The following is a 27,441-nucleotide window of genomic DNA, read 5'->3' as shown; positions in this document are numbered from 1 at the left end:
AAAACTGCATGACGCTGGATCATAGAGACAACGGTGTCCATATTTGAAAATTCAGGTTTCTCATCTGAACAAATGAATGTGAATACTGACTCATCATTGTCAACAGGGGGTGACATTTTCTTTCTTGAACAGACTGTTTTTAACAGAATCAGTTCAGAAACTGGTCACCAGCATCTCCAAGACAGAAAAAAAAGGGTTTGATTTTTTTTCTTTTGGTAACATCACAGTTTTTAGCTTTTTTGTTCTTAGATTTTGCACTCAGAATTTGAGCTTATTATTTCGGACATTTGATATACCTAAATATTAAGTATCAATTCCTTGATTTAAGGATTATCCCAAAAACAGAGATTAGAGGTGTAACCTCAGTGGTTTTAGTCTACTTATTATATCTACTAATCATTATTCTCAGTGTAAGACTCATTCACCCGAGTTTGGACAAGTTGGTGTTAGTAATGTTAACAATAATTCAACTTTATTTTGCTCTTTCTGGTGTCTATTTAAATATATTGTAGCTCCACAAGAAAAGAAACAACAACATTATCACTTTTTCCAAAGTAAACCTGTAGTTCAAAATGCTTTGCAGACAACCAGGTTGAACGTCTGTTACCAGTGTTGCAGAGTAAATAAAACAGATTATTGATTTGTTACAAACCAGGCCGAGAAGGATTAACATTGAACTGAATTACAGTGTGAATATTTGTCCAAAAACAAGGATTTCATTCTGTAATTAGTTTTCCCAACTTCAGACACTGCTGCTGGAAGACTAAAAGGTCATGAAGAAGCAGGTGTCACTTAGTAACACAACAGCGTTAATACTTCAGGTTAATTTGTTTCTTTAATTTTGATGAATCCTGTCACTGTCATATTAATGGCAAGGATCAGACTATTAATCATCAACACTACCTGCAAATTATAGTGTACTGAATTGTATTTATATATTGTTATGGAGTCGAATATCAACCAAGAGAGAAACTATCTTGAATGAATTGTCACACAAGTCAATATTGCTTTTTTTTTTTTGTATGAACCCGCTTATTGACCTTTCTGAGAATAAAGTGATGGTCACAACACAAAATGAATAACAGCGACACTCAGTGGCCAAACAGTTAACTACATAAAAAATACCTAATGTAACTATAAGCCATATAATTAGTATAGATGATAAAATAAGGTTAACATAATTTATAGCACAAAATAATTTTCTCCACTGGCCAGTCATAATAATTATGATTAATTTTTAATTTAATTAATTTTCCACTGTTTGTTGCATTAACACAGCTGAGTGAGGCTGTGATAAAATATGTGCATATGACACATTATGATTTATGTTTTCCTTGTCAAATATTGATATAGCAGCTAAAAAAACACGTGTGTGAAAGAGAAATTAACCGAAAAGCGTCTGACTTATTAAACAGGGACATTGTTTATGTTAGTCTCCTCTGACTGACCTTGTTTATTTCGTTTTGTGGATTACATGATAAAACATTTCGACACTACAACCTTTCAAAACATCAACAACCAGTGGAGTCATTGAAAAATAAATGAATTAGCCCTGAAAGAGAAATCAATTAGGCCTATCCTTGAAAAATAAATGAAAATAAGCTTTATAATAACTTATTTATCAGTATTTTGATATAATTTATATATAAAACAATAAGACTATCTCATACATGAAACACCATGAAGGCCAGTGAGCTTTGTGTCAGCGCTGTAAATGCAGGACATCTATATTTATCAGCTCTGCTGGGGATTAAAGGTGTGCCACTTCTGGCTTCAGGAAGGCACACTTACATAAACTTTGGCAGGAGATCAGCTGCAGGGTCACACCTGTAGCTACCGGGAACTCCCGTTATAATTACTCGCATACGAGATTGCATCAGTGAGAAAAAACTGTCATCACTGACTGTTGGCTCACACGCACAAGAAAACCATGTTCTTTCAGAGTATCACTGCAGGCTAATTAACAGAAAATTGTGAATGAAGATGTAGATGCAGTTGATTTGTCTTCCATTGTCTGCCGTATTAAGTGTTGGCTTGTTAAGTGGCTGTGAGGCAGGCGTCAAACTCCTCCTCCGGGCTTTTCCTGCCGACAAATCCAACGCACCCAGTGAGCGCCAATGGGAAGGTGGAACAACAGGTAGGCGTCCTCTAACTGCGTCCCACGGCTCAGTCCGCTTGAGCTTTTCAAGGAAACAAGTGGATCAGCCGCACTATGAAATGAGGCGTGAGGCAGAACTTCGCCCTGTGGTTTTCTTACTGATTGTGTGGCACTAGTTTAGATGAGCTGTGCTGCTCTGAAGGTCGGACTCTTTTTGGCTAGGAAGCACCACAGAGAGCTGGTTTGAGAGGTTTTCTGACTTGGAGGTCCATTATCGGACAAGTCACTGCGAGGACATCTCTGTGTGGATGAAAATGTTGAAGGTAAGCGTGGTTTGTTCTTGGTGTGCAACAGCCTTAATTGACAATCAAACAATTTAACACATACATTCAAATGTTCCATTTTTTATCAGGTTACCTAAGATTGCACTGAAACCTCGTGTGGTTCATAGATTTGATCCCAAATGAAGATAGAGCTGTTGCTGTCCTAGTGGCAAGATATTTCCCTCATCTTGTGGTATCAGTGCTTGCATAATGCAAGAAGTGTAGCAATATCTGGACCACCCTACCATGTGACTCACAACAATAACGCCTCCATCATATTCTTATGTAAGTTTCTGGTCTGATTTAGATCCTGATTGAGAGTATACACCCACATTTCCTGTAGATGTAAAAAAAATGATTAATTTAATCAAACAAGCTGCTTATTTTTTTGCACCACTGTGATGATTCTAAGTGTCTCATTTCAAGATCAAATGGTGTATTGATGTGTTTTTGTGACTAATCAATTAACTCTGGCTGTCTCTAAATGAGGGTTTTCTTTTTATTATCCTCGCAGCTGCTATATTGCCTTCAGCGTTAAAGTTTGCTCCTCTGGGATAAAGAGGAGACACATTTAGGCACAGCTGATCTGAAGAGGTCAGTCGCTCCCTGACCCAGATCCCCTGCAAAGAGGACATGGAGGTCCTGCGGCGGTCTTCTGTGTTTGCCGCAGAGGTCCTGGATGTGTTTGATCGGTCTTTGACTGAGAAGGAGCTGGTGTCCCAGTCCAAAGCGCTGTGCAGAGACTACATCCTCTCCAGGCTCAACCAGAACGGGTTGGGATGGTCCAAAACTGAACTCAATCTCTCTCCTTCAAATGCGGCGCTCTCCGAGGTGTCTTTGGTGCTTCTCTGTCTCGGTAAGAGAAATCTGAACTACACAGCCATAGAAAACTAGTGAACGTCAAAATGGATAAAATAAGGGGCTTGAATTGGCAAATTGACATCTTTTAGCAACATGTACGCATATTCAAGGCCTTTGCTGTCATCTTCTGTTGTACTTTGAACCTGATCTTGTGGAGACATTTCCTCATAAATTGAGGAGAGTATAGGGTCATTACAATGTATTCTTATATGTCTTTTAGGTTTTGATTTGCCCCAGTTTACCATGTAAGTTGCCATCTTTGACAGTCATGGGTGAACTATGGGGCCATGGCTTCATCATGATTTCAATCTTAATATTTTACATAAAGTCTTACATAAAAAAAAAACCTAAACACAGAATTTCTTAGTAGAAAGAACTCAAAGAGCAAACATCTCCACCGTGTCTGCACAACCCTCAAAATGTATTTTTTGATCATAGAAATAATTTAGACCTTTTCAATCTGCGTCTGGATCTGAATTAAAACGCACATAGTGATAGAAATCATGGAACAGATTCATCACATGCAGTAGTTCACAAGAAAATTCTTTTTTTCACTCCATCCTGCAATATGAAGAAATCCTGGACGTTTCTGGATCCAGATCAGCACCAAAAAGTAATCACAGCTGTACTTTCCACCAAATTTCACTGAAACATGTCAACATGTTTTTGAGATATCTTGGTGGAGGTATCAACTGTTGCAACATACCATAAAAAAGGAGGAGGGTCCACTTGGTAAAATACAGACTCCATATTTGATTCCTACCAGTAATGAAAAAGGTTAATGAGAGCGAAAAATGCATATTAATAAAAGAAGGTTTATTGTATTTATTTTTTTCAGGTCTAGGTTTTGATTTCAAGACGTTAAAATGAAAGACTTTCTAGTCCTGCACACTGTGAATGAAATGTTCTGTAATCTAACATGGTGAACATGGAGCAGTTGATAGATTTTCATTGTCTTGTGTGACTTGGACTGGAAGCCTGTGACAGAGAGATAATATTACTTTAAGATAATATGAGGTTTGAGATCTGTGATGACTCAGCAGAGTTGGAACTGATAATTGATACACGTCAGAAACCAGACTGAATACTTCTTTATCATTTTCTGCTGTACTGTAGGTGTATATTTTTCCAGCTATTTTAATAAACTGGGGCAGATGGGGAGTTGAGGATTACGTGTTTGTATGAGAGAACTGCCTGAACCAGGTGATTACATCTGGAGGATTTATTTGACTTAATGAGTGTCCAGTTTGTTCTTTAGAGAAATCAGTAGAGAAATACATGTTTTACTTATAACTGTGACATCTGAGTGACACTTGTTTTAGTTGATTGAATAGTTGGATTGTTTTCATAACCCAGAGTGATTGAATAGTTGGTTTCAACTGACTCTGTGTTTTGGTCTTATTCATTCAGATTAACTGTGATCTTCCTAACAGACTTTTCCTGCCTCTCTCTATTTTTTTTGTGTACGTTCTCCCTCTGTTACCTAGGTGACGAGCTGGAGTGCATACAGCCCAGTCTGTACAGGAACGTGGCACGGCAGCTCAACATTTCTGTTGCCATGGAGAACATGGTCTCGGATGCCTTTATTGGCGTGGCAACAGAGATCTTCTCAACAGGTATGCGGCTGTTCTGAACCTAAAGGTGATGATGAAAATGTATCACGCTGTAAGAGATCCAGAGTCTGTCCTGCTGGAAACTAAACAGGTAGTCTTCAGCCAGCTCAGGAAGTCATTTACACTTCCGCGATGATGAAGGCAGTTACTGTGATTAATCAGGTGTTCTTCTGCGGTTTTCCATCACGTCCTTTTGGATGCGAGGTGCTTTCAGTTGAGAGTGAGTGGGTGCAGATCACACGTAGGTGGAGTGAAACTTCATCCAAAACACATAATTGCTCCCACACTTATCCAGAAGAGCTAAGTTTAGACATTCTGTGGTTTCCTAAACAGACGACACTGATTACTTTACAGTTTTGAGATGTTTGGATTATGAACTATTAGAACAAAAGTGTATTCCTTCTGTACTGTCTGGTTTGACTTGAGGCATTTTAAGGCCTAAACAATACCAGGTTTAAATAAAATCCCCCTTTTTTCAGCCTGATGCTGTTTTGGATTTGCAGCTAGTTGCTAATTGTGTGATAATGTGTCATTTCCTCATAGTGTTGACTGCGAAACTGATTGTAAGGTGCTGATGGCCTGTCATTACCTTTGAATCATTAACATGGTCTGTGCCTAAAATCACTTCCTCGTTCATTCATGCACTTCTCCCTCGTTATCAATACACCGTAAAATGTGTCAAGAATGGCTCCACTGGCTTGATAGATAGTATCAGTATATAATGGACACTCGGTAGTTTACTCTATAGTGAGCAGTAAACTGAGCTTTTGGACACTTATAAATTTTCATAATTTTGTGACGTTACTACACGACCGTAAGTTTCGCATCTATAAAATGTGAGGCATCGCATTGTTGGATTGTCAGCAGAAAGTCGTGTACATACCATGGACTCGACTTTCTTGGTTCCATTGTGGGAATTTATGAGGGCATTATGTAGCGGAGACATTTCAGAATCTCACTCAAATAAAATTCACACACATAATGAACAAGCACCTTGACTGTGGATGCAGATATTGTGCTTTTACAAAAATGTGGCTTGTCTTGAGGTCAGGCTGTGTCCTTTTCCGTCTGTCTTCTGTCCACTCTCGTCATGAATCGGGTCTCAATGTCTTTGATCTTTTTAGGTACTTTGAAGTTGGTCTTCACCACTGGTGTCAGCCTTATGGTTATGTGTCTTCTTGACCAAGTCCAGTCAGGAGTTTTGGCATATTGTTCTTTGTAGACATTGTTGGATGTTCTAAAACCTTTTAGAGTATAAAGTAGCATGGGGATTATTTCAATGGATAATAGGTGTGACGTGAGCATCTTAAAGATTAATCCTGTTGTGCTACAGTCTGTGAAAGGTGATGTTGTTTCTACTGTGGTGGTTCTGATATCAGACATATGCCACATACTCATTGCCAGAATTTTTTTGGCAATTATGTTAACAAATTCCATTTAACACGATGCCCACTACCCCAGAGTAGACGACACCGGTGGTATGGTTTATGTTCCTGACAAGCTTAAAGGTGTCAGTATGTGTCAAACAAAATGTTTATCAAATAGTTGAACAGTGTATAAAACCATCTCTACACACCTTTCCGGTGTTGGAATTGGACGGCGGCTGCGTCCCGTCAATTTCTTTAACATTCCAAAGCACACAGTGATTGGTGGAGGTGAGAAAGTAAGCAGGTTTGAAATTTTCTCTCAAGCTCTCTTTTTTTTCATTCTTTACACAGTTACTTCACAGCAGAGTGCAATACAATGACTCTTTAGGAGAGACTGTCTGAAAGTTGAATAATCATCACATCTCGCCCCTCTATATGACGGCAGACTTTTAAGATTGTAACTGTTGTGATTAGCTATAAACACATTTACCTGTTATGTAGGTATCATCTAAACACATGTTTAGATGATACCTTGTATGTACTGTACTAGTTTGTTTCAAACGTACTCCAGCTTTGAATCTGAAGGATTGTCCTGAGGGAATGAGGGAATAATAAAACAGTGTAAAAAAAGTTTTAAATGATTTCTGGTTAAATCCGTCTTCAGTCTTGTTGGGTGAACACTTTTGTCTTCATTGGATCTTGTTTGGGTTGGTCTTGAACTTGTGTTCAAGAGCTCTGCTTTGTACGCCATCACAAGCAGCATTGACATTTGGAAGTATCCAAATAAAGAGTGACTGTATGTCTTCTGTATGAGCCTTTGGGATAGATTAAATAGTCTGGCTACAGTGTGATGAATGACTCAAATCTGGCATATTTCCAGGAAAGATCAAAAACAGGCTCGCTTGATTTAATTTTCCTGCCTGTGTTCTGGCTTAACTTGTTCTTGTTTTGACGTCACAAGGATGCAATTTTTGGAAACGGCGTGGGATTCCTCCTGAAGAATAACAAACTGCTGAACCCGGGCTGCCCCAGCATTCTGGGACGGGTCAAAAACTGGATATAAATAGTAAAACACATGTACGCTTGTTTTCCCTGCTGTCCAGAATTAATTTTGTAATTACCAATTTAGGTCTTTGTCATTCCTTATCATGCCTTCAGGTGCTTAACTTGAATTTAATGACCACAAAGGAATGATAATGTTCCTAAAGAGTATATACATACTGCGGCATGTATCATGACCACATATTTTTTTGGAGGCGGTTACACGGCCATCTGTACTTCAGTAAAATCAACATGGCTCGTCTCTCCTCCATCTATCTTATCCTGCCTCCTACTTCTGTTCTTTCTCTTTCCGCCCTCCTCTCCTCCAGCTTTATCCCTGACAATCTTGTCTCTATTCTTGGCCAGCCTCTCAGTAGAGAGTGAGACATGACGTGGTCTGACAGCTTCCATGGACAGTTATCTCATTTAAGCTTGCCTAGAGCTCTATCCCCTTATAGCCGCAGTCAGACACTGTAGGTCAGCTCTAAGGAACAGCGATGACAATGCAAGCTGACCTAAAGCAGGCTAATGCCATTACGTCCTGCAGTGCATCAATGGCAGTCATTTTAACAATCCCTGCTGCCCTGGAAACTGTACCTAGAAATGGCCAGATGCCCTTAATTGCCCTTAATTACCCAACTAGATTGTTTTAAGGTCAGCTCTTCTCTCTTTTTAGATGAGTTCAAGTAGAAAAAGGACAAAGAATTGTGTTTTTTTTTTTTTTTTTTTTTTTTTTTTTTTTCCAGCATCATGACTCAATTCCCTCTGAGTGTTGAATGCAAAATCATTTCCTAAACCTCTTGAACTCCCCACATGAGAAACTGCATCAGTGTTTCTTCCATCTCTCGGGGCAAAGGCAGCCTCACTCTGACCTTTTTGTTTTACTGGCGCATAAGAAAGTAAGATGTCTTATCAGCTACTTTAACACAAATGGGCCGGCTTGTTGACTTAAATGCCTTTTTATTGCAGTACAAGGTCCACCGACATACTCTGTGTCAGGTCACAGAATATATAACAGACTTTAAGGAAACAGAAACCATAGTGCAACTGGGTATTAATGGTTGGCATGGACTGGAATTGGCACCCATGAGAACAGGAAAGGAGTGTTTATAGTGGGATAAATATAACACTTTATCGATTCCGGTCAGGAAATTCTGCTACCATGGGGGCTTAAAGCTCAACTCTTCCGGATGAAGTGTAACTTTTGTTTCTCACTTATCAAACAAGTACCCTGTGACTGCAAGACAGAATCGATATCTGCTCGAATTGCTGAAGCTTTATGATGTAATGTTTTGTTGACTTTACACTAATAACAAGCAGCAGTGCCTGATAGGCATAAATAAGGACATAAAACATGTCTGTTTTTTGTGCTGTAGGTATAACATGGGGAAAGGTGGTATCCATGTATGCAGTAGCCGGAGCCCTTGCAGTGGATTGTGTCAGACAAGGTCATCCGAGCACAGTTCACATCTTAGTGGACAGTCTGGGCCAGTTTGTCCGCAAGTACCTGGTGCACTGGCTGAAGAGAAGGGGAGGATGGGTAAGTGACCACTGCCATATGTGCTGATAATAATGATTGTTTAAGGCTGTGATATGACGTTGTGATGTTGCAGCATGATTGGTGTTACAAAGAGACATTTTGGACAAAGACTGAATGAAAGTTTGTCTCAAGCTTTTCATGTTTTTTCTGACCTATGGTCAGTGTTTGTTTTATTCTGGTCCATAAGAAACATTATTTAATTTCGACTGCATTTTTCACCGTTGAAATTACAAACTTGAACTTGAAGTTAAACATGAGGATATTTGAGACAATTAGGGGTAAAAATACTGCCTGCGTCTTGTTTATCTAGGGATTAACATGGCAGTAATCTGGTAATATGCAGAGCCATGATGAATACTTTATCTTGTTGATGGATCAGAGCTCAGTTTGCTTACATAAGTTCTGATAACCGGAGTTAGAGGGGAGTTGCATGAAATCTGATGATAGCTTGCTCAGGAAGGCCCAGTCGTGCTCTTCCTAAAATAGCTTCCTGTTGGCTGATCTGGTACAAAGATCTCCTGCGGTATTATTTGATTCTGTGGCCCTCTGTTGGTTAAAAGACTTAATAAGGTCTTGTTATGCTTGACTCAAATAGATTTGTTTTATAAATGCCAGTCAGGCATACTTGGTATTTGTTTCTTCAAACCAAAAATAGGAAAAATGTGGAACTCCGGTGTTTATAAAAAAAAAAAAAAAAGAGAGCAAAACCTCACGTCTTAATCATTTTATCTTATTTTACAACTAATTTACTGACTAAATTGCTGACACATTTCTGTGTGATGCCTTACTCTGTGTGGAAGATGAAAAATGACTTAGTTTTCAATAAATAAATAAATACATACATATTGTATTCAATAAAGAATAATTATGTAAATGCTAAAATTAATATATATAATATTTTTAGTTTAGTTTTTTTTTTTATGTTTTTATTTTATTTCTCTGTCAAACATCTGGCCTATCACAAATGAACTGATAAAGGGCTTGTTTTCTCTTCTCCCAGGCTTTCTCCTAGTAACTGGCTAATTTCTGTTTCATATGTGAACGTCAACGAGTGAAAGTTGTAATTGTTGTTGGTATGTTAGTAATTTATCAGGGAATCATTTATAATAAATAATGCATTTGTTACATATATTTAGATATTTCTGCAAATGTATTCATGTGTTGTGTGTATGTTAATGAGCTCAATGGTGTTACCTTCCCTGTAAAGCACAAAACATTAGTCAGCTGAGCAAACCAGGCAAAAGATCTTGCAGCTAGCTAACATTGGTAGCATGTGCACCAGTCAGCTCAGCTGTATACATCACTAACAAGAGAGCAGGATCAACCACACTCCTGTGACCAGTCCTGCTTTAGAGAGAAGTTAGTATTACTTATCTTATTAAAGTACATACACATAAATAAATAGAAGTAGACGTGCTGATTGTTAAGCCAAATGACTCTGAAATCACTCTGACAAAACACTTAATACAGAGTAAAAAACGAGAGACATCTGCAGATAGAAACAAAAGAAAGAGCAGGGAGAGTTAATAGTAATTAGAATAGTTATAATTATAATAAAAATAAATTATAATAAAAATAAGGACCTCAACTGTACCTCAACGGTCGGATCTGACTAAAAAATCGGATTTGAGCATTAAGGCCTGTAATGTGAACGTAGCCCAACTGTAGATTTATTTATAGATTAAATGCACAAATAAATCACAGAAATGTATACAATTTATTCCCTGATAAATCATCAATATTTACACCAAATTAAGAATGACAGTAAGTCATGTTTCAGCTTCCATACTTGAGAGCAAACTCTTACCACATGATCTCTTTTCCTGAATTTGTTTTGGGGGAAACAAACACATTGCTGTTGCACTACTTTTTTTTTTTAAGCAGAGGACCCAATTGAAAACCTTGAGAGAGGTTTCTGCTTATGATATCTGGAATGCGTTTGGTCAAGTATTTATTATATTTAATACTTAAAGCTTCATTGGAATGTAATTTTAAAAATATTTCTCAATTTGCTTTTTCCAGGCGGAAATCACAAAGTGTGTGGTGAAGAAGGATCTTACCCCTGAACACAACTGGCTCTCCTCCATCATAGAGTCTCTGAAGTACTTCCTCACCACAATGTACGTCTACATCATGAAGGAACCGTGAACAACTGAGACACAGGAGAGCACCGGAGTCATCGTCATCGTGTTTGATACGAGATTGAAATCTCAGACTTGTCAATAAAAGAGGGAGTGGAGATGGTCACACTTCCAGCAGATATCGGTTTGTTGCTGAATGGGCCATCAGCGAATGTTTCATCAGCATCATATTCGTGTTATCTTGGTGTCAGATGAGTCTGTGAGTGATTACCCTTCATCCAAAGAGTTGTCACAGTGATACATAAGAGCATATATGGCAATGGAACAAGCTTTATCACTCCACTTCTTCTACATATTTCCACACTGTATACACCAGTGCAGTGCGTCAGCCCTCTCCAGTGTTGTAACTGTAATGTATGATGGTGTTCACTCCTCAGATAAACATCTGATGCTTAATGCTTGTGTTTGTCTCAGCAAATACACCCAAAGGAGTGATGGAAGTGAGAGCTATTATGTACGTTTGATATAAAATTTGATGCTCTGCATCTGCTCAGCTGGCTGGGTCTGAGTTTTTGTCTAAATAAAGGTGGAGTTCAGTCTGAAAAGGACTGACATCAGATGGAGAAGCAAATGTATTTCACTCAGGAGCGAGTTTACACCTAAGAACAATACCAGGTGGTATCAACTGCTTACACTTAATGGGTTTAATCTATATTACTGTACTTTACCAAAGCACAGAAAGTGTCCAAATATGATCCAAAATGTTGTGAACTATCAAAAACTTGGCTGCAATTTTAGACACGATTTACTAAGTAATGTTGGGTTGACTTTCAGTTCATTTTTGGCCAAAGAACTTAACGACAGAGGAATGGTTTATCCTGTATGTGCAGATTGTGATGGTATTGATTCACTTTTTAATATGTAAATAGTTAATTTATGATTTTATTTTTTTATTTGGATTATGACTTTTAACAATTGAAGCCACAGCAGTATAAAGACGACCACTAAGATGGCTCTTCAGAACGGTTGTGTTGGTATGCCCGATGGTTGTCACTTTCACAGTGTTAATTTATAAATGTGTGTGTCTGAATGTTTTTTAAAATCCACAATAAACGCAACAAAATCTTCACCTGTTGACTTATTATTAATGTCGATTTTATTGATGTTTTATCCTTCTGAATGAACGTCAGACAACTTGATTATGACAAACCCTTAAAAGTTGAAAATAGTGGACTTTTCCTTTGGGGTAAATAAAATAAAACAGTGACGAACAAATTAAGTTGCTATGTGTAAAACTGAGAAACACATTCAAGAATTAGATTAATACAAATGCAGCAGGATGCAGAGTCGAGTATTAGATGCTGTAGCCCTGAAATACACAAAAACATCATTGACAGGCAATTTATTTTGATTGATTGCAATTGATTTTATTAAGGAAGACTTGATTGCAGTTTACAAGAAACATAAAATCCAGCAGGACAGAAAATGTTAAACAACCTTTTAAGATTTGAGAAAAAAACAACAAAACAAAAGAAAAAAGAGGTTAAATTACGTGTAATCCATTAATGTAACCAATAAAGTTTATACTTATGTCGTAAACCAAACAAATGACAGAAACTCTGTAAACCTCAAAAAGTCACATTTCCTGGCGTAAATCATACTCTTACATATGACGCCATCCAGTGTGAGAACGAATCCCTGCAACTCTATGAATCTCACTCCAAACAGAATAACAGCAGGTACTTCTGCTTTCAATTTTAGTGCTATGAAGATTAAAAATAAAACGACACGGTCCTTAACGTGAATTCATCAACTTTATAACTCAAATATTAAATATCATGATGATAAATATGAACACGATTCAAGCACCTTTACACAAATTTAGCAATGTAATGTAAATATGTGAAATTTAATAAATTTGACTGTAACATAAATCCATTGTAGTGCTTAAACAATGCACAACTGAGACTCAGCTCAGATACAAACAAAACTTCCTGGTTAATAACATCTTTCAGTTTTTACTGCATTTAATCTATTTGAAGATAATTATTTATTCTATTCTATTATTAGTTACACTTAACTTGATTTAAATAATTAAACATTTATCTCCCACCAGTATAGCTGTTTTGCCATTTTTAGCAACATTTGTCAATCTTGTCCAAGGTATCTGTATGTATCAGAAGCCTGCCAGCCTATTTGGGTCAAGATGACCAACGGTAGGTGATGTGCAAGTGCTGCATCAGTGGCTGGGTGTCTGTTGCCATGGAAACTGTCTGCTCCAGCCTCCCATCTGGTCGGAGATGAAACGCTTGAGAAATCTGAAAGATGGAGGAGAGCAGGCGAGGTCATTGCCTCAAAGCAGTGAATTATTTTATTGATAAAAATAACCTCCTGAGAGGAGTCCTGTTAATATTATGTGGTGTTTTGTGGACAGTAATATAAAGATTCAATGATTTTAGTGAATAAATAAGTAACTATTATTGACAATTTGTGCAAGATTCAGCATCAGATCATCACTGTTATACCTGCTGTACATGTGGCTCCCTGGCAAAAGAGATTCTGGCCACAGTCTGGCTTTGCAGGTTCAGCTGCTGCTCTGTCAGCTCTCCCTCCTCAATCTCCACCAGACCTGCACAAGAACACACACCGGGACTCAACACACTATTTGTTTGCACTGTTTGATTAAGTGAGGCGTGAAAAAGCAGTTCATTTATACTTGTTTGGACATTATATACACTGTGGAGGTTTTATTTTATACTGGTAATGAAATTATTTGCTTATATCTTACTTTAAAACCCTAAAATTATATTTGAAATCTTTTTAAAACACTCAGCTTTCAAAATAATGAATTGCATGATATGTGTGTGATTGTCAGGTATCTACATTTCTGCCTCGTGTCGGGTCTTTGTGTGGAATATGTTTGCACTATGGTCCTAATATAAATGCCAGTCACACCTCATATAATAAATGCAAAACACATTGTAAAATACAGTGTTTACTGCTGTAAATTGAGTACATATACTACTGTAAAAACTCCCAGCTTCTGATAATCATTTCAAAACTGCAAAAATATTCCAGATACTCCACAACATGTAGGAGCCCTGATGATAAAAGCAGGGTTATGTCCAGTGACGTAAACGTAATATCTACCTGAGTTCTGTTCGATGATGAACGCCACTCTGCTGGTTCCCGGCTGTGTTTGAGTGACGCTGCGCTCTCTGTGCAGTGGCTTCATAGACTCTGCTGTCAACACAGCGAGGAATCAGTTGAAGACTGTCAACAGAGTTTCTACACGGCAAGAAACAAGAACAGTTTTTAATCGTCACCAGACACAGATGTAGATAAATAAATGTAACATTACTCTCTACCAGCAACATCTTTGTGATAACCAGTCAACATGAAACTCACAGAGACACTTACAGTATTTTCTTCATTATTTATTATTTACTGAAATGTATTAAAATTGTATTGAATTATTCTGACTGTTGGACTGTTTTGTCTCAGATTTTTTATACTTGCTCTTTTTGTCTCTGCTGTGCCTTTGTGTAAAACAGATTTACCATAAAATTGAAGAATTTTTTTGTGAGCAAAACTTAAGCTGTTATGGGTAAGAATATCTTATGTGACTCTGAGTTAAATAAGAAAGTCCTTCAACTTCAAAATCTCACACAGTTAAGCCATAGGAGAGAAGTTCAAGTGGAGAACATCCAAGGACTGCCTTTGCTGCAAAGATCAGATCTACTGATATTTGGCCTCGTTCCTCCAGTGTTAACCTACATGACGTTAATGACTGCTTGTCCAACATGGCTGAAGTGCAGCGTCTCTGTTCAACTCCACTAAAGGTAAAACACACAAAACACAAAAAGAGAATAAGTCATTAGAGGTAGTGAAGGGCAGTAGCTCAAATTTTGGTTTTGATCCACGCCAAGTAATAAAAGGGACTGTATGTAAAAAAAACTCTGAATGTAGAATGTGCTGTCAAAGGAGATTTGCTTATAATTTTAAGTAAATACATGTTCAGTGAGTACAAATATACCTACAATCATGTTAGAGAGCTGTTTAGCAGTCATATGCCATTAAAGACAGGTAATATCTGTCAAAACATGACTTTATCTTATATGGCACACTTGTCAATGTTGTTTTTATTTGTACAGCCCAGTATGTCAGATCACATTGCCTCAGGGGGTTTTACAATCTGTACAGCAAGACATCTTCTATCCTTAGACCTTTGTTTCCAGTAAGGAAAAACTCCCCCAAAAAACCCTTTAACAGGGAAAAAATGGAAGAAACTAGGTCTGCAACCAATGATTATTTTCTCAATTAACCTATCAGTCATTTTGTTTTTATAATGTCCAAACATGGTGAAAAATGCTGATAATTGTTTCCCAAAGCCCAAGGAGACGTCCTCAAATGTCTTGTTTTGTAACAACCAACAGTCAACAATCCATAGATAATCAGTTTACTGTCAATGACATCTCATTTTGTCTATACAACAACACACTTATATTTTAACAGAACATTTACTTTGACACATTATTCCTCCAAAGTCAGTGGTGGAAGAAGTACTATTATTATTATGATTATGATTATGATTATGATTATTATTATTAACAATCTAATGATATCATATATAAAAATATATCAGTCAGAGTGACAAAATAAGTACTTTTACTTTAATACTTTCAGTACGTTTTGCTGCTAATACTTATGTACTTTTTGATTTTTCATGCAGGACTTTTACTTGTAATGGAGTATTTTTACATGCTGTATTGGTACTTTTACTTAAGAAAAGGATCTGATTACTGGGCCACTAGCAGTACAGTGCCCTCATAGTTCTGACAAAGGGTTTCATCAGGGACCAGGTGCCTGGAGTACACTCTGTGTAGTACTGGATGCTTAATATCTTCTGGAAGAATAGTTGGAAACTTCTTCTTCTCTTGAATGTGCGACACAATTTCTTGCAACATTGCACCTTTTGGATGATGTACAGGACCGCTGCCTTCCTCACTCTCCTTTCCTGAGGAACAGTCATGCTCCCCTGCTGCGTTCAGAAGGTTGTGATTTGTGCCCCAGGTTTTCAACTGCACATGACCAGGTATGCTGTGTCCCTGACACAATTTAAAAACAGCATAAATACCGTTCTCTTTATCAATTATTTCACCAGTTAGGTGGCATCTTGCATTTATGACTACTTTTGACAGTAGATGGATACATAGTGTTAGATAAAATGTTTGTGTTGAGATTAAAACCTCATACATTCAAATAAACTTTTAATAATAGACTTTTAAGATCTGATATTTATAAAATTGAATTTAATGTTAATACTTTAAAGAAGCTGCAGACAAGTATTTGGAAGTACAATCCAAGTATTTGAATCTGCAAACACTGGAGAAAATAATTCTTCTATTTTGAAAAAGCAGGGAGTTAAACCCTCTCCGATCAAATAAATAATAATAATAATCATCTCTCTTTTATTCAAATTCGAATAAGTGCTATTAACAGGTATAAAGCTGAGTACTATATATTTGGTCTAATGCCGGGCTAATTATTAAGTAGGAATAATGTAGGTTTTCATTAAGTATTAATGAATGAAATACGCAATTCAATAAAGATTATGATTATAGATTATCAGCATTTGTGGGAGATGCTGAGAGAAAAGCCATTTTAAAAGTTCTTCATCCAGATGTAACAGTGAATGAGTTAAATCTTTACCGATATATCATAACTACTGATAAAATTCATGAATTCATGCTGAAACTAGCTTCCAGTGTACTAGAAAGGATCATTGACTCAAAGGACAGGCTGACATTATTCACTGATGGTAGCTAGCTAACGTTAGCTTAAAAACATAAACTTAACCACTGTGTAGAGTTACCAAAACGTTAACATTAAAACTCAAAGTAGCTGACGTCTCATTAGATATAACTTCAGCGACAAATAGTAACGTAATGAATTAGTAACGTTAAAATACAATTTTATGTCGCTGCATTTCAAAATGCACGCATATTTCTACGGCGATGGATCTGCATGGAGCTGCTGCGTCTGTAACTGCGGGGCTTTCTGGCTTGACTGTTTTATTCTAGGATGGCGAAGTCATGACCCGCCCTACTCTGCCTCTGATTGGCTATTACTAGACATGAGGAGTGAGATTGGTTAGAGTTAGGGTAAGAATATCAGGGTAAGCCAATCAGAGGCAGGGTAGGATGGGTGATGACTTCGCCATCCTAGAAAACAAAATGATCACAGGGCAATTTAGTGTGACGTACTTTTATAGACGGCCCGACACAATAGGGAATGCTGGGAAATGTAGTTTAGATTGTAAAGCTATGTAAAATAACCGTGAATTAACGTGACTGTGGCTAATATTGATAAACTTTTCATGCTATTTCTGAAACAATTTAGTACTGTTACAACACAACGAGGCAGACAAAGTGTTTGATAAAATAATGCACACTTTATTGACATCTTTCAGTGCACTCAGAATGGACCATATGACAATATCTGCTTATTTATTTTAAAGCTAGCCTATTTATATAAGGAATAACACATGGTCTGTGTTTTACAAAATCTGCAGACAAAAGCACAGATATATCATCTAAATTCTTGAAATGTAGGCACTGCTCTAAATGTCCTGCGCTTGGGGACATTGACTGTTTATTTTTTATTCCCTAATGAATGATCAGTGGTCTGGGAATCTGGTCTCTTAAGCCTTGCTCTTTTTGCAGTTCTTGAGAGCGTCTGCCAGGGCATGTAGTGCCATGTCAGCATTAGTCTTCTCGCAGTTGTATCCCATCAATCCGATCCGCATCACCTAATGAAAAGAGTGATAGAAAGTGCAGTATATCAGAGTAGTGTGTGAAACTGGGTCTGCAGTGACTCAGCAGGATGATTCAGAAAGCTGTAAAAACACCAAATTGATGACATTGCTCTTGTAGTAACTATTTAATTTGATTTGGTCTGGATTAATTTGGTGTGAAACTCAATCTCAGGTACCAGGAAATGAGCTCTAAACTATAAATCTGAACATTATATCTATATTTGTTAGATTGGTTAAATTTAAGGCCATGTGTGAATTGTTGCAGTTCCTCATGGAAACACAATATATTTTAGAAAGGAGTATTTCCCTTTGTAAAGTGTTTATTTGAGGGAAAAGGGAAACTGAATTTCAAAAAGGGGAAAAGATAAATGATTGCTCCCCCTCGCCGTCACTCACCACAAAGATCAGCTGATGACTATGACCCCAATGTTAAAGGCATACATTTGTTCACTGTACAGTGTTGAAATACACGCATTAACTCACCATGCCCAGAGACGGGCCGAGGCCTCCAGTCATCTCCATCTGGTGGTGTTTCATGATGTAGGCCAACATCTCCCTCCAGTCGTAGCCGTCAGGAATGGCAATGGTGGTAACTGAGGGAAGCCTCAAATCCTGCAGAACATTACAGAAAAACAGTCTATGATCAACACAAGGCAACACCAGTAAGGAATGCTCCCATTATAATCTTAGATATATACGATATACAGGGCTACAAACTAATAGTAATTATTTTTATATATATTCTTGTTCTGTGTTGTTTATCCTTGATGTCCTGAATACTCCAGTCACACAGCATATTGCTTTCTTGTTTGTCTTCCTCACCCTCTCAGGGACGAAGAGCTTTAGACCCAAGTCTTCCAGTCCTCTGTAAAGATAGGCTGCCACCTCCTTGTGTTTCCTCCAGGACTCCTCCAGCCCCTAGAGGGAGACAAAGATTGATGTTGAGCTAAAATAATTAGTTAAAAACTCAAGAGGGGAGGACTGTTCCTGTCTACTCACAACTGCCAACACAGTAATGCCAACTCACAAGAGGTAAAAGAGGAAAGAACGGCAACTTGTTATCCTCCTTTTTGAGATATGTTGATATGAGTGATTGGCTTCATTTAAGGCAAAAATCAGAAGATAAACATTTTGCACAATAATACCTATTTTGATGATTGTAATCATATTAATTGTAGTCTAAATATCACAAGACAAAGAAGTCAAAGCAGACCTGCCTTGTATAATTGACCTCATTACAGAATAAAGGCATTAGGTAGTAGTAATAGAGAGAGACCACTTCCTGTAGGACATGTAAAAAAACGTAATCTGCTCAAACAGCAGTGGGTGGTGAGTGTGCAGTTCATAATTTATCAAATAAATGTGTCAGGTTGTTAAAAGTGCCAAACTCCCTGCTGCAAAATGTCAATTGTGTCAATAAGGTACTGGCATAAAGAAAGCTTTAGCAAAGGATTTCAAATGGAATTAATTTTAAAGACAAACTGAATAAAGATTTAAATTCCAGAAAATCTGATTTTTCTTTCAGTAAAGTAACTACAAACAGTGGTGAACTGTCCCTTTACCTTCTCAGCAAGAATTGCCAGACTCTCTCTCAAGGCGAAGAATCCAGACACTGGGCCAGTGTGGTGGTATCTAAAAACCAAACCACACTTGATTAAATACAGTTTTATACCAAGTGTACCAAAACCTTTTGCTGTTGAATTATGAACCTTTACAGCACAGAGGAGTAAAACAGAGTCACAGTCTCAGTTAAATGATGGTTTTGGTGGTTACAAAGGGAATAATGATACACACTTGCATGAATGAGATCAGATAGTGAACTTACGCTCTGGCTGTTTTGCCATCACAACCCCAGTAGTTGGACAAATGTGTCATATCAAAGAGGTAGGATACTGGTTTTGTTTTCCTGTTAAACATCTTGTGGCTGTGTGGGGGTAACAGAGAGACAAAGAGATTGTTTTTTTTATCTTTTGTTCTCCATTTATGGAAATGTGCATGCAGAAACACACACACAGTCCTTCCTTACCATGCTCTGTCATTAAAAGAGATGGGTGCTGTGCCAGGAGGAGCATTCAGAGCCTTCTGAGAGCCAGTGTACAGGATGTCAATATCTGGTGGCAAAAAATAAGAGGCCGGTTATATTACACAGAAGCAAACAGTGGCAGACAAATCCATTTAATCTTTCATCAATGCCTTACTTTGCTTGTCCATAAAAATTGGTGCTGCCCCGAGTGATGCAACTGTGTCGACCAGGAAGAGGCAGTTGTGTCTGGAGGGATATGAGACATAGTGTGAAATAATGTGACACTGTGCTGTGTAACTACATGTAGCAATAAGTCTTGTGTGCTCTGAGGCAGATACAGTAGGAGACTCACTTTCTGCAGATGTCTCCAATGCCATCGATTGGGTGACAGAGGCCGGCGGAGGACTCTCCATGTGTGAGGAAAAACAAGACAGGCTTGTGTTTTGCTACAGCCTAAAAACAGGAGTAAGAAGAAGGAGTTTAATTACATTGATGTCAGGATCTTGATATTAAGTAGTTTTTCAGTCATATATTGGCCTAATAGTTCAACAGTAGTTAGAGCTGACTTTTTTATTTTAGTAGCTTTAGGAAGTTATGAGCTGGTACAGAAACATTGTGCCTACCTGTTCAATTTCCTTATTGCTGAAATATCCTCCAGGTGTTTTTACCATTCTATGTACATTGGCACCTAAAGAAAAAAACCCATTCATGATTTAATACTTAAAGAAATGAACGAATACATTGATGGATGAATTAAAAGATGAATAGATACGTAGATATTGTATCAGTATAGTCATTTTATTCTCTTTGGAGATCCACTGGGTGCGTGCGTAAAACCGTGCGTAAAGACGTACCCATTCTTTCTGCAATTTCTGCGACGCGCTCCCCCCATATTCCGTTGATGGCGACGAGCACGCTCTCTCCGGGCTCCACCGTGTTGAATACGGCACACTCCATGGCCGCGTGCCCAGAGCCACTCATTGATATAGTCATGTTGTTCTCTGTCTGAAAAGCGTACTGGATCCCTCGCTTGATGTCATTCATGATCTAAGAAACACAAGTGACAACAACGATTTTGACTTATTTGTCGGCAAAAACTCTAAAAAAACATTTTATTTTTTTTATATCCATACCATAAATATCTATTAGCTCTAGGCCTATTTAAAATTAAATATTAAAAAGTAGCAAATGAAGGGGTTAGCATGAATAATTAGTGTAGCACAGCAACCCTTTCAGTTGATAAAGTCTGATAGAACCAAGAGTATTCAAACCCTTCACTCAAGCACAAGCAATTATACCGGAAATTGAAAAAATACAATATTTATAATAATATAATCTATAAAAGTAATGATTTTATATCCCAAGTTTTTGACCTACCAAAGTTTGCACCTCCAAACTTTAACTCAAGTGCAGTTGTTACTTGAGTAAAAGTTGTTTCCACCTTAAAGTAATTTGAATATAACTCACTCAGTCTGAGTCTCAAACTAAACATTTACCTCATACATTTCTGGGTGCAGGTGACCAATTATCGGCTTGGACCCTGCAGCTAAGATACGTGGAGGAACGTTTGAGGGTCCCGGTCCGAACAGGTATCGGTAAGGCGCTTCTAGCGGCCGGAGCATGCATGCCGGCGGCGGGATGGTGACGGAGGACATGGAGCGGTCCAGTCGCTGTAGTTGGGGCGCGCTCCTGGCGGCCAGGGGACTCTCGAGGGCCGCTGCTGCCTGCTGAGCGAACAGCGCGCTCCGGCTGAACAAAGCCCGCTGCATCATGGCTGGTGTCCTGGTTCCTGGGAAGCCTGCACCGAGACAGATCACTAACCGACAGACTGAGACTGAGCCTGAGTGGGAGTTTTGGGTGAAGATTTAAAACAAACAGGTCTTTGACCTGTTGGCCACGGTCGGTGTGCGTCACTTGACTAAAGGGTTGGGGCACGGTGTAATATCACCTTACTGTAGTAAAGGCAAAGTTAATGTGTTCTTTATATTGAGTTTTATTAGGGCCTTCACCCTAATGAAATTAGGTAATTAGTTTGTTTTACACACAAACTCATCAAGAGTTTTGTTTCTAATTGAAATTCAAGTGAATGGGCCCAAAACTTGCATAATTTTGATGACACAGGTGTGAGCAAGACAGACATGTCTCACCCTGCAGAAAATTCTCATCCTCGCACCATTGAGATTTGATGTTTCACCATGACAGATTAAGTTGCTATAACTTTATTGTACATGCTCCAGTCTACACCAAACTTTAAATGTTTGATAAGGCTCCCGGCCTGAACACATCTACATGACAATATTCCATCAGTGATGCAAACTGACTGAATAGCGCCCCCTACGAAATTTCAGCGAAGCAGCCCCAGCAGCAGGCAAAACAGTGGACAAAGGAAGTGATGTTTATCTCCTTCTTGCATTGTCTGAAAACAGCCCGGGCCTGAAGACATCTACATGCTCGTGACAGAAGACCTTCGATTGCGAGGGCCCGTTCATCGCTGCTTGCAGCTTTAATTATATTCTATATTTTTTGTTACCTCCTGCAAATAGCATTAATATTTTAAGACTTTTCAAAGCTAGAAAGTTCTCAAATTGTCCCTCAGAGTGTGTTTCTTAAGGCCTTTTTCCCCAGTTGGATGAAACTATATGTGACACTCCTACACAAACAATACAAATCATACAAATACCAGACAGTATGTAGCCAGAACATTGTCTTAACAACAAATCCCGAAGTCACACACAAACGTGCTTAATCTTTTTCGGTCCAATATTTGAATTTAATAGATGTTGTCTTGCAAAGACTCATAAGTGCATGTTAATTTTGTTATATTTTGGATACACTGGGACTGTTTTTGTGAATCATTTCTGGCTTTGATCCATAACATTTGACTGTTGAACTCTTGTTGAAAACTGAGGACGTGCACCAGGCAGCTTAGAACCGGTTCAGGTTAGCTGGCAAGTGGTTTGTTGATTTTGTGTGTCCCTGCAGTCACATCAGCATTGCGTTTGTAGAGAGGAGTCTCCTCTCAGAGAGCCAATCTGCTCTCTCAGAGGAGGAAGGGGGACAGGCAAATATACAGCCTCACACACAACACACACACACACACATCCATACACACATGCAGACACGTGCGCACATATCAACACATCAATACACACACACGTTTTATTGTGTAGTGTGCAAAACCATGCAATACAGTACATTAAAAAAGGTTAAATCAGAGTTTGTTCTGTTAAAATTATAATAGCGTCCTTTTTCCTTTTTTCCATACTGAATATCAAACAAGTCACAAGTTTGATTTTATACGTGAGGAAAGTGTGAATTTAGACAAAACAGAACAAAAATCCACATGTATTCACAATTAAAATAGAGAATTACAGTGGTTGTTATATATGTATACAGAGTTGTGCTCTTAAGTTTACATACCCTGGCAGAATTTATGAAATATTATATATTATATTATATATTATTACAATATTATTATTATTTGTTGGATACTGAGTCATGGGGAAAGCAAAAGAACTGTCAAAGGACCTGCGAGAAAAGGTAGTTGAACTTTATAAATCAGGAAAAGGATATAAAAAGGTTTTAAAAGTGCCAGTCAGTAGTGTTCAAACTCTCATAACGAAGTGGAAAAGTAGGGGTTCTGTTGATACCAAGCCATGGTTAGGTAGACCAATTTCAGCTGAAATACAGGCTTCTCTGCAAAAACATGGTGTGTCTGTTTCAAGATGCACAATAAGGAGGTACTTGAACAAAAATGGGCTGCAAGGTCGAGTTGCCAGAAAAAATATGCCAAATACAAATACAATATGCCAAACAGCACCTAGACAAACCACAAAACGTCTGGAACAAAGTCATTTGGGGTGATGAGACCAAAATTGAACTTTATGGTCACAACCATAAATGTTATGTTTGGGGAGGAGTCAACAAGGACTTATGACGAAAAGTACTCTGTCCCTACTGTGAAGCATGAAGGTAGATCTCTGATGTTTTAGGGGTGTGTGAGCTACAGCAGCACAGGGAATTTAGCCAAAATTGATGACAAGATGAATGCAGCATGTTATCACAACATATTGGAGCACAATTTGCATTCATCAGCCTGGGAGCTGCGCATGGGACGCACTTGGACTTTCCAACATGACAATGATCCAAAACACAAGGCCAAGTCGATCCTTCAGTGGCTATATCAAAAAAAAGTGAAGGTTCTGGAGTGGCCATCACAGTCTCCTGACCTCAATATCATTGAGCCACTTTGGGGAGATCTCAAACATGCAGTTCATATAAAACAGCCCAAGAATTTACGGGACCTGGAGGCTTTTTGCCAAGAAGAATGGGCAGCTTTACCAACTGAGAAAATAAAGGGTCTCATCCACAAATATCACAAAAGATTGCAAGCCATCATTGATGCTAAAGGGGGCAATACACAGTATTAAGAACTTTTGAATGGGAACCATTTCATTATTTTCTTTATTGCTATGTTTTGTTTAATGATTGTGCTATTCTGTGATGCCTTATAATTTAATTTGAATCCCATTAAAAATAAAAGGCGTGTTTTGCCTGATCACTCATGTTTTCTTTAAAGAATGGTACACATCTTACAAATTCTGCCAGGATATGTAAACTTATGAGCTCAACTGTATACATATACATATATAGGAACTCAAAATCTTGTTCATGTTGTTTGACATGAGCTCTTTCATTGTTTTGGTGTTATTGACAAAGTCACCAGAGTTCAAAGAACTGTAACTACCCTCCCAAAGGTCTAGCAACAGTGACACATGCTCCCATACAAATGTTTTTTATTTGTTACAATAATAAAAGAACACTACAAAGTTGACAATATGATCCTGAACTCAGGCTATGTGGTCCTTCTCTGACACCCTGTGAATGAAATCTAAATGTGTCCCAGTTCAGTTCAGTTTTGGGCGCTTCACATCATTCACGTCTGTATTTTCAGCTGTTCTGCTGTGACCGGATCACTCCAGGTTCATTTTAGTGCCAAGTGTGTCCATGCCAAGAGGGAGAGAGGCCATGATAACAGTTATGTAAGAATCGTAGTGGCTTGTAATTCCCAAAACAAAACATTCTGGTAAGAGGGAAGCATTCACAAGTTTAGTTGCCGTCAGTAATGAGTTCTGAGCATAATTGTGTTATGATTACTGTAAAAAGAAATATGCAAAAGTTTGATGTTTCCTTACATTTTATGTTCAGGGTCAAATGGACCTTACACGACAGTTTTCGTCCAAGTATTTTGCAACCACAACATCATAAATATCAATGTCAGCCAGTTGTCCTTTTGAATGTAAGTTATTAAGTAGAAGAAATCATTGCAACTGTGTTTTTACAAATGTTAAAGATTGAAAGGAGTCATAATGGCACCAAACATAAAATAACTCCAAACTCCAAATTCCAGTCAATATTTACACAAAATTTTTACTGTGATGTTACAGATATTTTTAATGTTCTTACAATCTGATTAGAAAACAAAAGCTTTTCCTCCCTTTCAATCTGAAAAAGTCAGGTTTATTCTTTGCTTGTTGTTAGTAATTGTGGAGAATTTCATACTTTTGGCTTCTTTAAAAACTGTTGTGTCATCAGATCAGGATCAGAAGAGGGTGCCTTGGTCTGACTTGGTAAATAATTACACCTCTGGTAAATAAATGAGACTTGGTTTTACCTTCTCACTGGCCTTTGCACTGGACAGAACACTCCAAATCTGCCCAAACAGAGCAGGAGGAGGAGCTGGGGAGGGAAAAGAGAGAGAGACGGATGTACATACAAGCTCCTCCTCAGGGGGAGTCATAAAACAAACAACTGTGGTGCCATATGGACATTTAAACCAGAAAAAATAGATATAGGCCAGGTTCACTCAATCTTATCCTAGTTTAAATGACAGAATTATATATATTTTTTGAAAGAAAATTTGAGTATCTAATATATCAGACATATTTCATACAAAATTGAACATTTTATATGTGAAATTCTGAAATAGAAATTAAGATGAAAGTGGTTGAGGTTCTTTTTCACTGAAGACATTTTGTCACAATAATAAAAACACTGGTGCAAATAAAATAAATAAAAATTAATTATGGCTGAACAGCATTTAGCATGCTGGCTCACTGCCACCCTGTTATGACTTTCATGGTTAACATCGTTAATATTTTATTAATAACACCTGTGTTTTTGCCACTATGACAAGTCAAAAAGTCTGTTTTGGAAAAGGCTGATTGGGCCATGATCTATTATATAGTAACCAAGTTTGGAGAGAAATTTTTTACTCCAATCATGGCAGTTCATTCTCTAAAGTTCCTCATACTAATTAGTAACTGTTTAACCACTAGTAATGTTTCCCCATGTGGTCACTATAGATGCTTTAGACATGGTTGCTCTATTTGGAGGATTAAGATGTTGGGTTATGATTATAATTCTCAAAAGGAAAACAAATTCTTAAATAAGCATCCACATTTTTTTTTTAGTTTGTAGTGGATTTTTATTTTAAGATCTCCTCCAGACATGTTTTAAGATGTGTAAAAATACTCTCGCTTGAAATAATTTGTGTTTGATGTGTTTTTTTTAAATAGAAAAAAATAATTTAGGTGTTCAAAATTCTTAAAATGATATCCAATCCTTATCACATTAAATGTACCAGCCATCAAGTGTCAAACTCTGAACATATATGATTCTGCACAGTGAAGCACATTTTGATAAAGGGAGACTGAACAGTAAATCGGAGCAGCAGAGTGATGAAACCACCAAACCTTAATGTTTTTAATAGTAGAAAATAATGAACTAACTGGAATCATGATTGTGTGATTTAACTTTAACTGTGTCAGTTGTTTTTCTCTCTACAGTCACACATCAGGATACCGCCTCACTTTACACATCTGTAATTTACGAAACTCTTCCTTATAATTTCCAAGACATTTCCTGGAGACACCTACTGTATGTAATTTGGTACTTGAGTGCTCAGTCAGTACACTTCCAGTTATATATGCTGGTTTAACCTAGAGCCTGTTAGTCCATGTGCAGTCAGGTGAACATGCAAAATTGTGAAATTTGTCCACAGTCAGAGTCACCATTAATGAAACGAACAATGAGTGAGTAATTATTTGGGTTTATGTAAAGCTTTTCTTTTAGGGAGATTCCTGTCTTCCCAACATTTGTACACAGTTCTTTACAGGACACTTCACCAGAAATTATTGGAAATCATGGACCTCCATAACTACAGTCAAAAGACTCAGTTAGCTGTAAAGAAGTGAGTTGTATATATCTTGAGTTTGTCCCTTAAGAAAAGCAGATTAGTTAATGTAACCAACAATCAACATGTGACTATGGTGTGATGGGTCTCTCTCTTTCTCTTTTTAATTTTCAAATTCATATTTGCTTTATTGCATGGCCATTTCTTGAGTGTAATGTTGACAAAGCAAGAGTCACAATTTAAGCATAATTCATAAAGAAAGAAATAATAACACAACTGTCTCTCAGGTTCCTGACTCTCACATTTCTGGTCTCTTTATGTCTTACTCTAGTCTGTTATTATCACCCATGATTTGTCTGTCTGAGGCCTATTACATACCCCTGTTGCTCCCCCCCCCCCCCCCCTCCTCCTCCTCTGTGCTGTGCCTCTCTGTACTGCATCGCTCTGCCTCATGGCTGCCTGCCGCTGCTGATGATGCTGAT

At 37.9% G+C, this 27,441-nt stretch overlaps 3 protein-coding genes across 11 annotated transcripts; 1 reads left to right on the top strand and 2 right to left on the bottom strand.

Moving 5' to 3' along the window:
- Positions 1–2,147: 2,147 nt before the first annotated feature.
- Positions 2,148–12,053, top strand: bokb (BCL2 family apoptosis regulator BOK b). Of its 3 annotated transcripts, none has more exons than XM_042429421.1 (6): positions 2,148–2,421; positions 2,550–2,706; positions 2,936–3,277; positions 4,770–4,898; positions 8,680–8,843; positions 10,866–12,053. In XM_042429421.1, exons 3-6 carry the CDS (start codon positions 3,055–3,057, stop codon positions 10,989–10,991), a joined length of 642 nt encoding a protein of 213 aa, XP_042285355.1. In that variant the 5' UTR covers positions 2,148–2,421; positions 2,550–2,706; positions 2,936–3,054; the 3' UTR covers positions 10,992–12,053. The 3 variants fall into 3 exon arrangements, with proteins under 3 accessions (XP_042285355.1, XP_042285353.1, XP_042285354.1); XM_042429419.1 differs by having other exon boundaries at positions 2,511–2,706; XM_042429420.1 differs by lacking the exon at positions 2,550–2,706.
- A 311-nt stretch (positions 12,054–12,364) lies between these two features.
- thap4 (THAP domain containing 4) lies at positions 12,365–16,980 on the bottom strand. 5 transcript variants are annotated; one of them, XM_042429162.1, is made up of 6 exons: positions 16,896–16,980; positions 15,897–16,032; positions 14,702–14,760; positions 14,075–14,212; positions 13,450–13,553; positions 12,365–13,242 (listed from the first exon to the last, which is right to left on the bottom strand). In XM_042429162.1, exons 4-6 carry the CDS (start codon positions 14,157–14,159, stop codon positions 13,126–13,128), a joined length of 306 nt encoding a protein of 101 aa, XP_042285096.1. In that variant the 5' UTR covers positions 14,160–14,212; positions 14,702–14,760; positions 15,897–16,032; positions 16,896–16,980; the 3' UTR covers positions 12,365–13,125. The 5 variants fall into 5 exon arrangements, with proteins under 5 accessions (XP_042285096.1, XP_042285095.1, XP_042285094.1 ...); XM_042429161.1 differs by having other exon boundaries at positions 16,800–16,973; XM_042429160.1 differs by having other exon boundaries at positions 15,897–16,973.
- A 403-nt stretch (positions 16,981–17,383) lies between these two features.
- Positions 17,384–21,721, bottom strand: agxtb (alanine--glyoxylate and serine--pyruvate aminotransferase b). Of its 3 annotated transcripts, none has more exons than XM_042429304.1 (11): positions 21,261–21,721; positions 20,619–20,811; positions 20,388–20,452; positions 20,117–20,217; positions 19,940–20,010; positions 19,768–19,852; positions 19,567–19,665; positions 19,304–19,373; positions 18,564–18,659; positions 18,225–18,353; positions 17,384–17,735 (listed from the first exon to the last, which is right to left on the bottom strand). In XM_042429304.1, the coding sequence occupies exons 1-11, from the start codon at positions 21,534–21,536 to the stop codon at positions 17,628–17,630; spliced, it is 1,293 nt and encodes a 430-aa protein (XP_042285238.1). In that variant the 5' UTR covers positions 21,537–21,721; the 3' UTR covers positions 17,384–17,627. The 3 variants fall into 3 exon arrangements, with proteins under 3 accessions (XP_042285238.1, XP_042285241.1, XP_042285239.1); XM_042429307.1 differs by lacking the exon at positions 21,261–21,721 and adding an exon at positions 21,142–21,212; XM_042429305.1 differs by lacking the exon at positions 21,261–21,721 and adding an exon at positions 20,898–20,983.
- Between the last annotated feature and the right edge of the window lie 5,720 nt (positions 21,722–27,441).

This window comes from Thunnus maccoyii, chromosome 12 (genome assembly GCF_910596095.1).
Source record: "Thunnus maccoyii chromosome 12, fThuMac1.1, whole genome shotgun sequence".
Taxonomy (NCBI): Eukaryota; Metazoa; Chordata; class Actinopteri; order Scombriformes; family Scombridae; genus Thunnus; species Thunnus maccoyii.
Note: the sequence above shows the minus strand (reverse complement) of the source record. Positions and strands in the feature narration are given on the sequence as shown.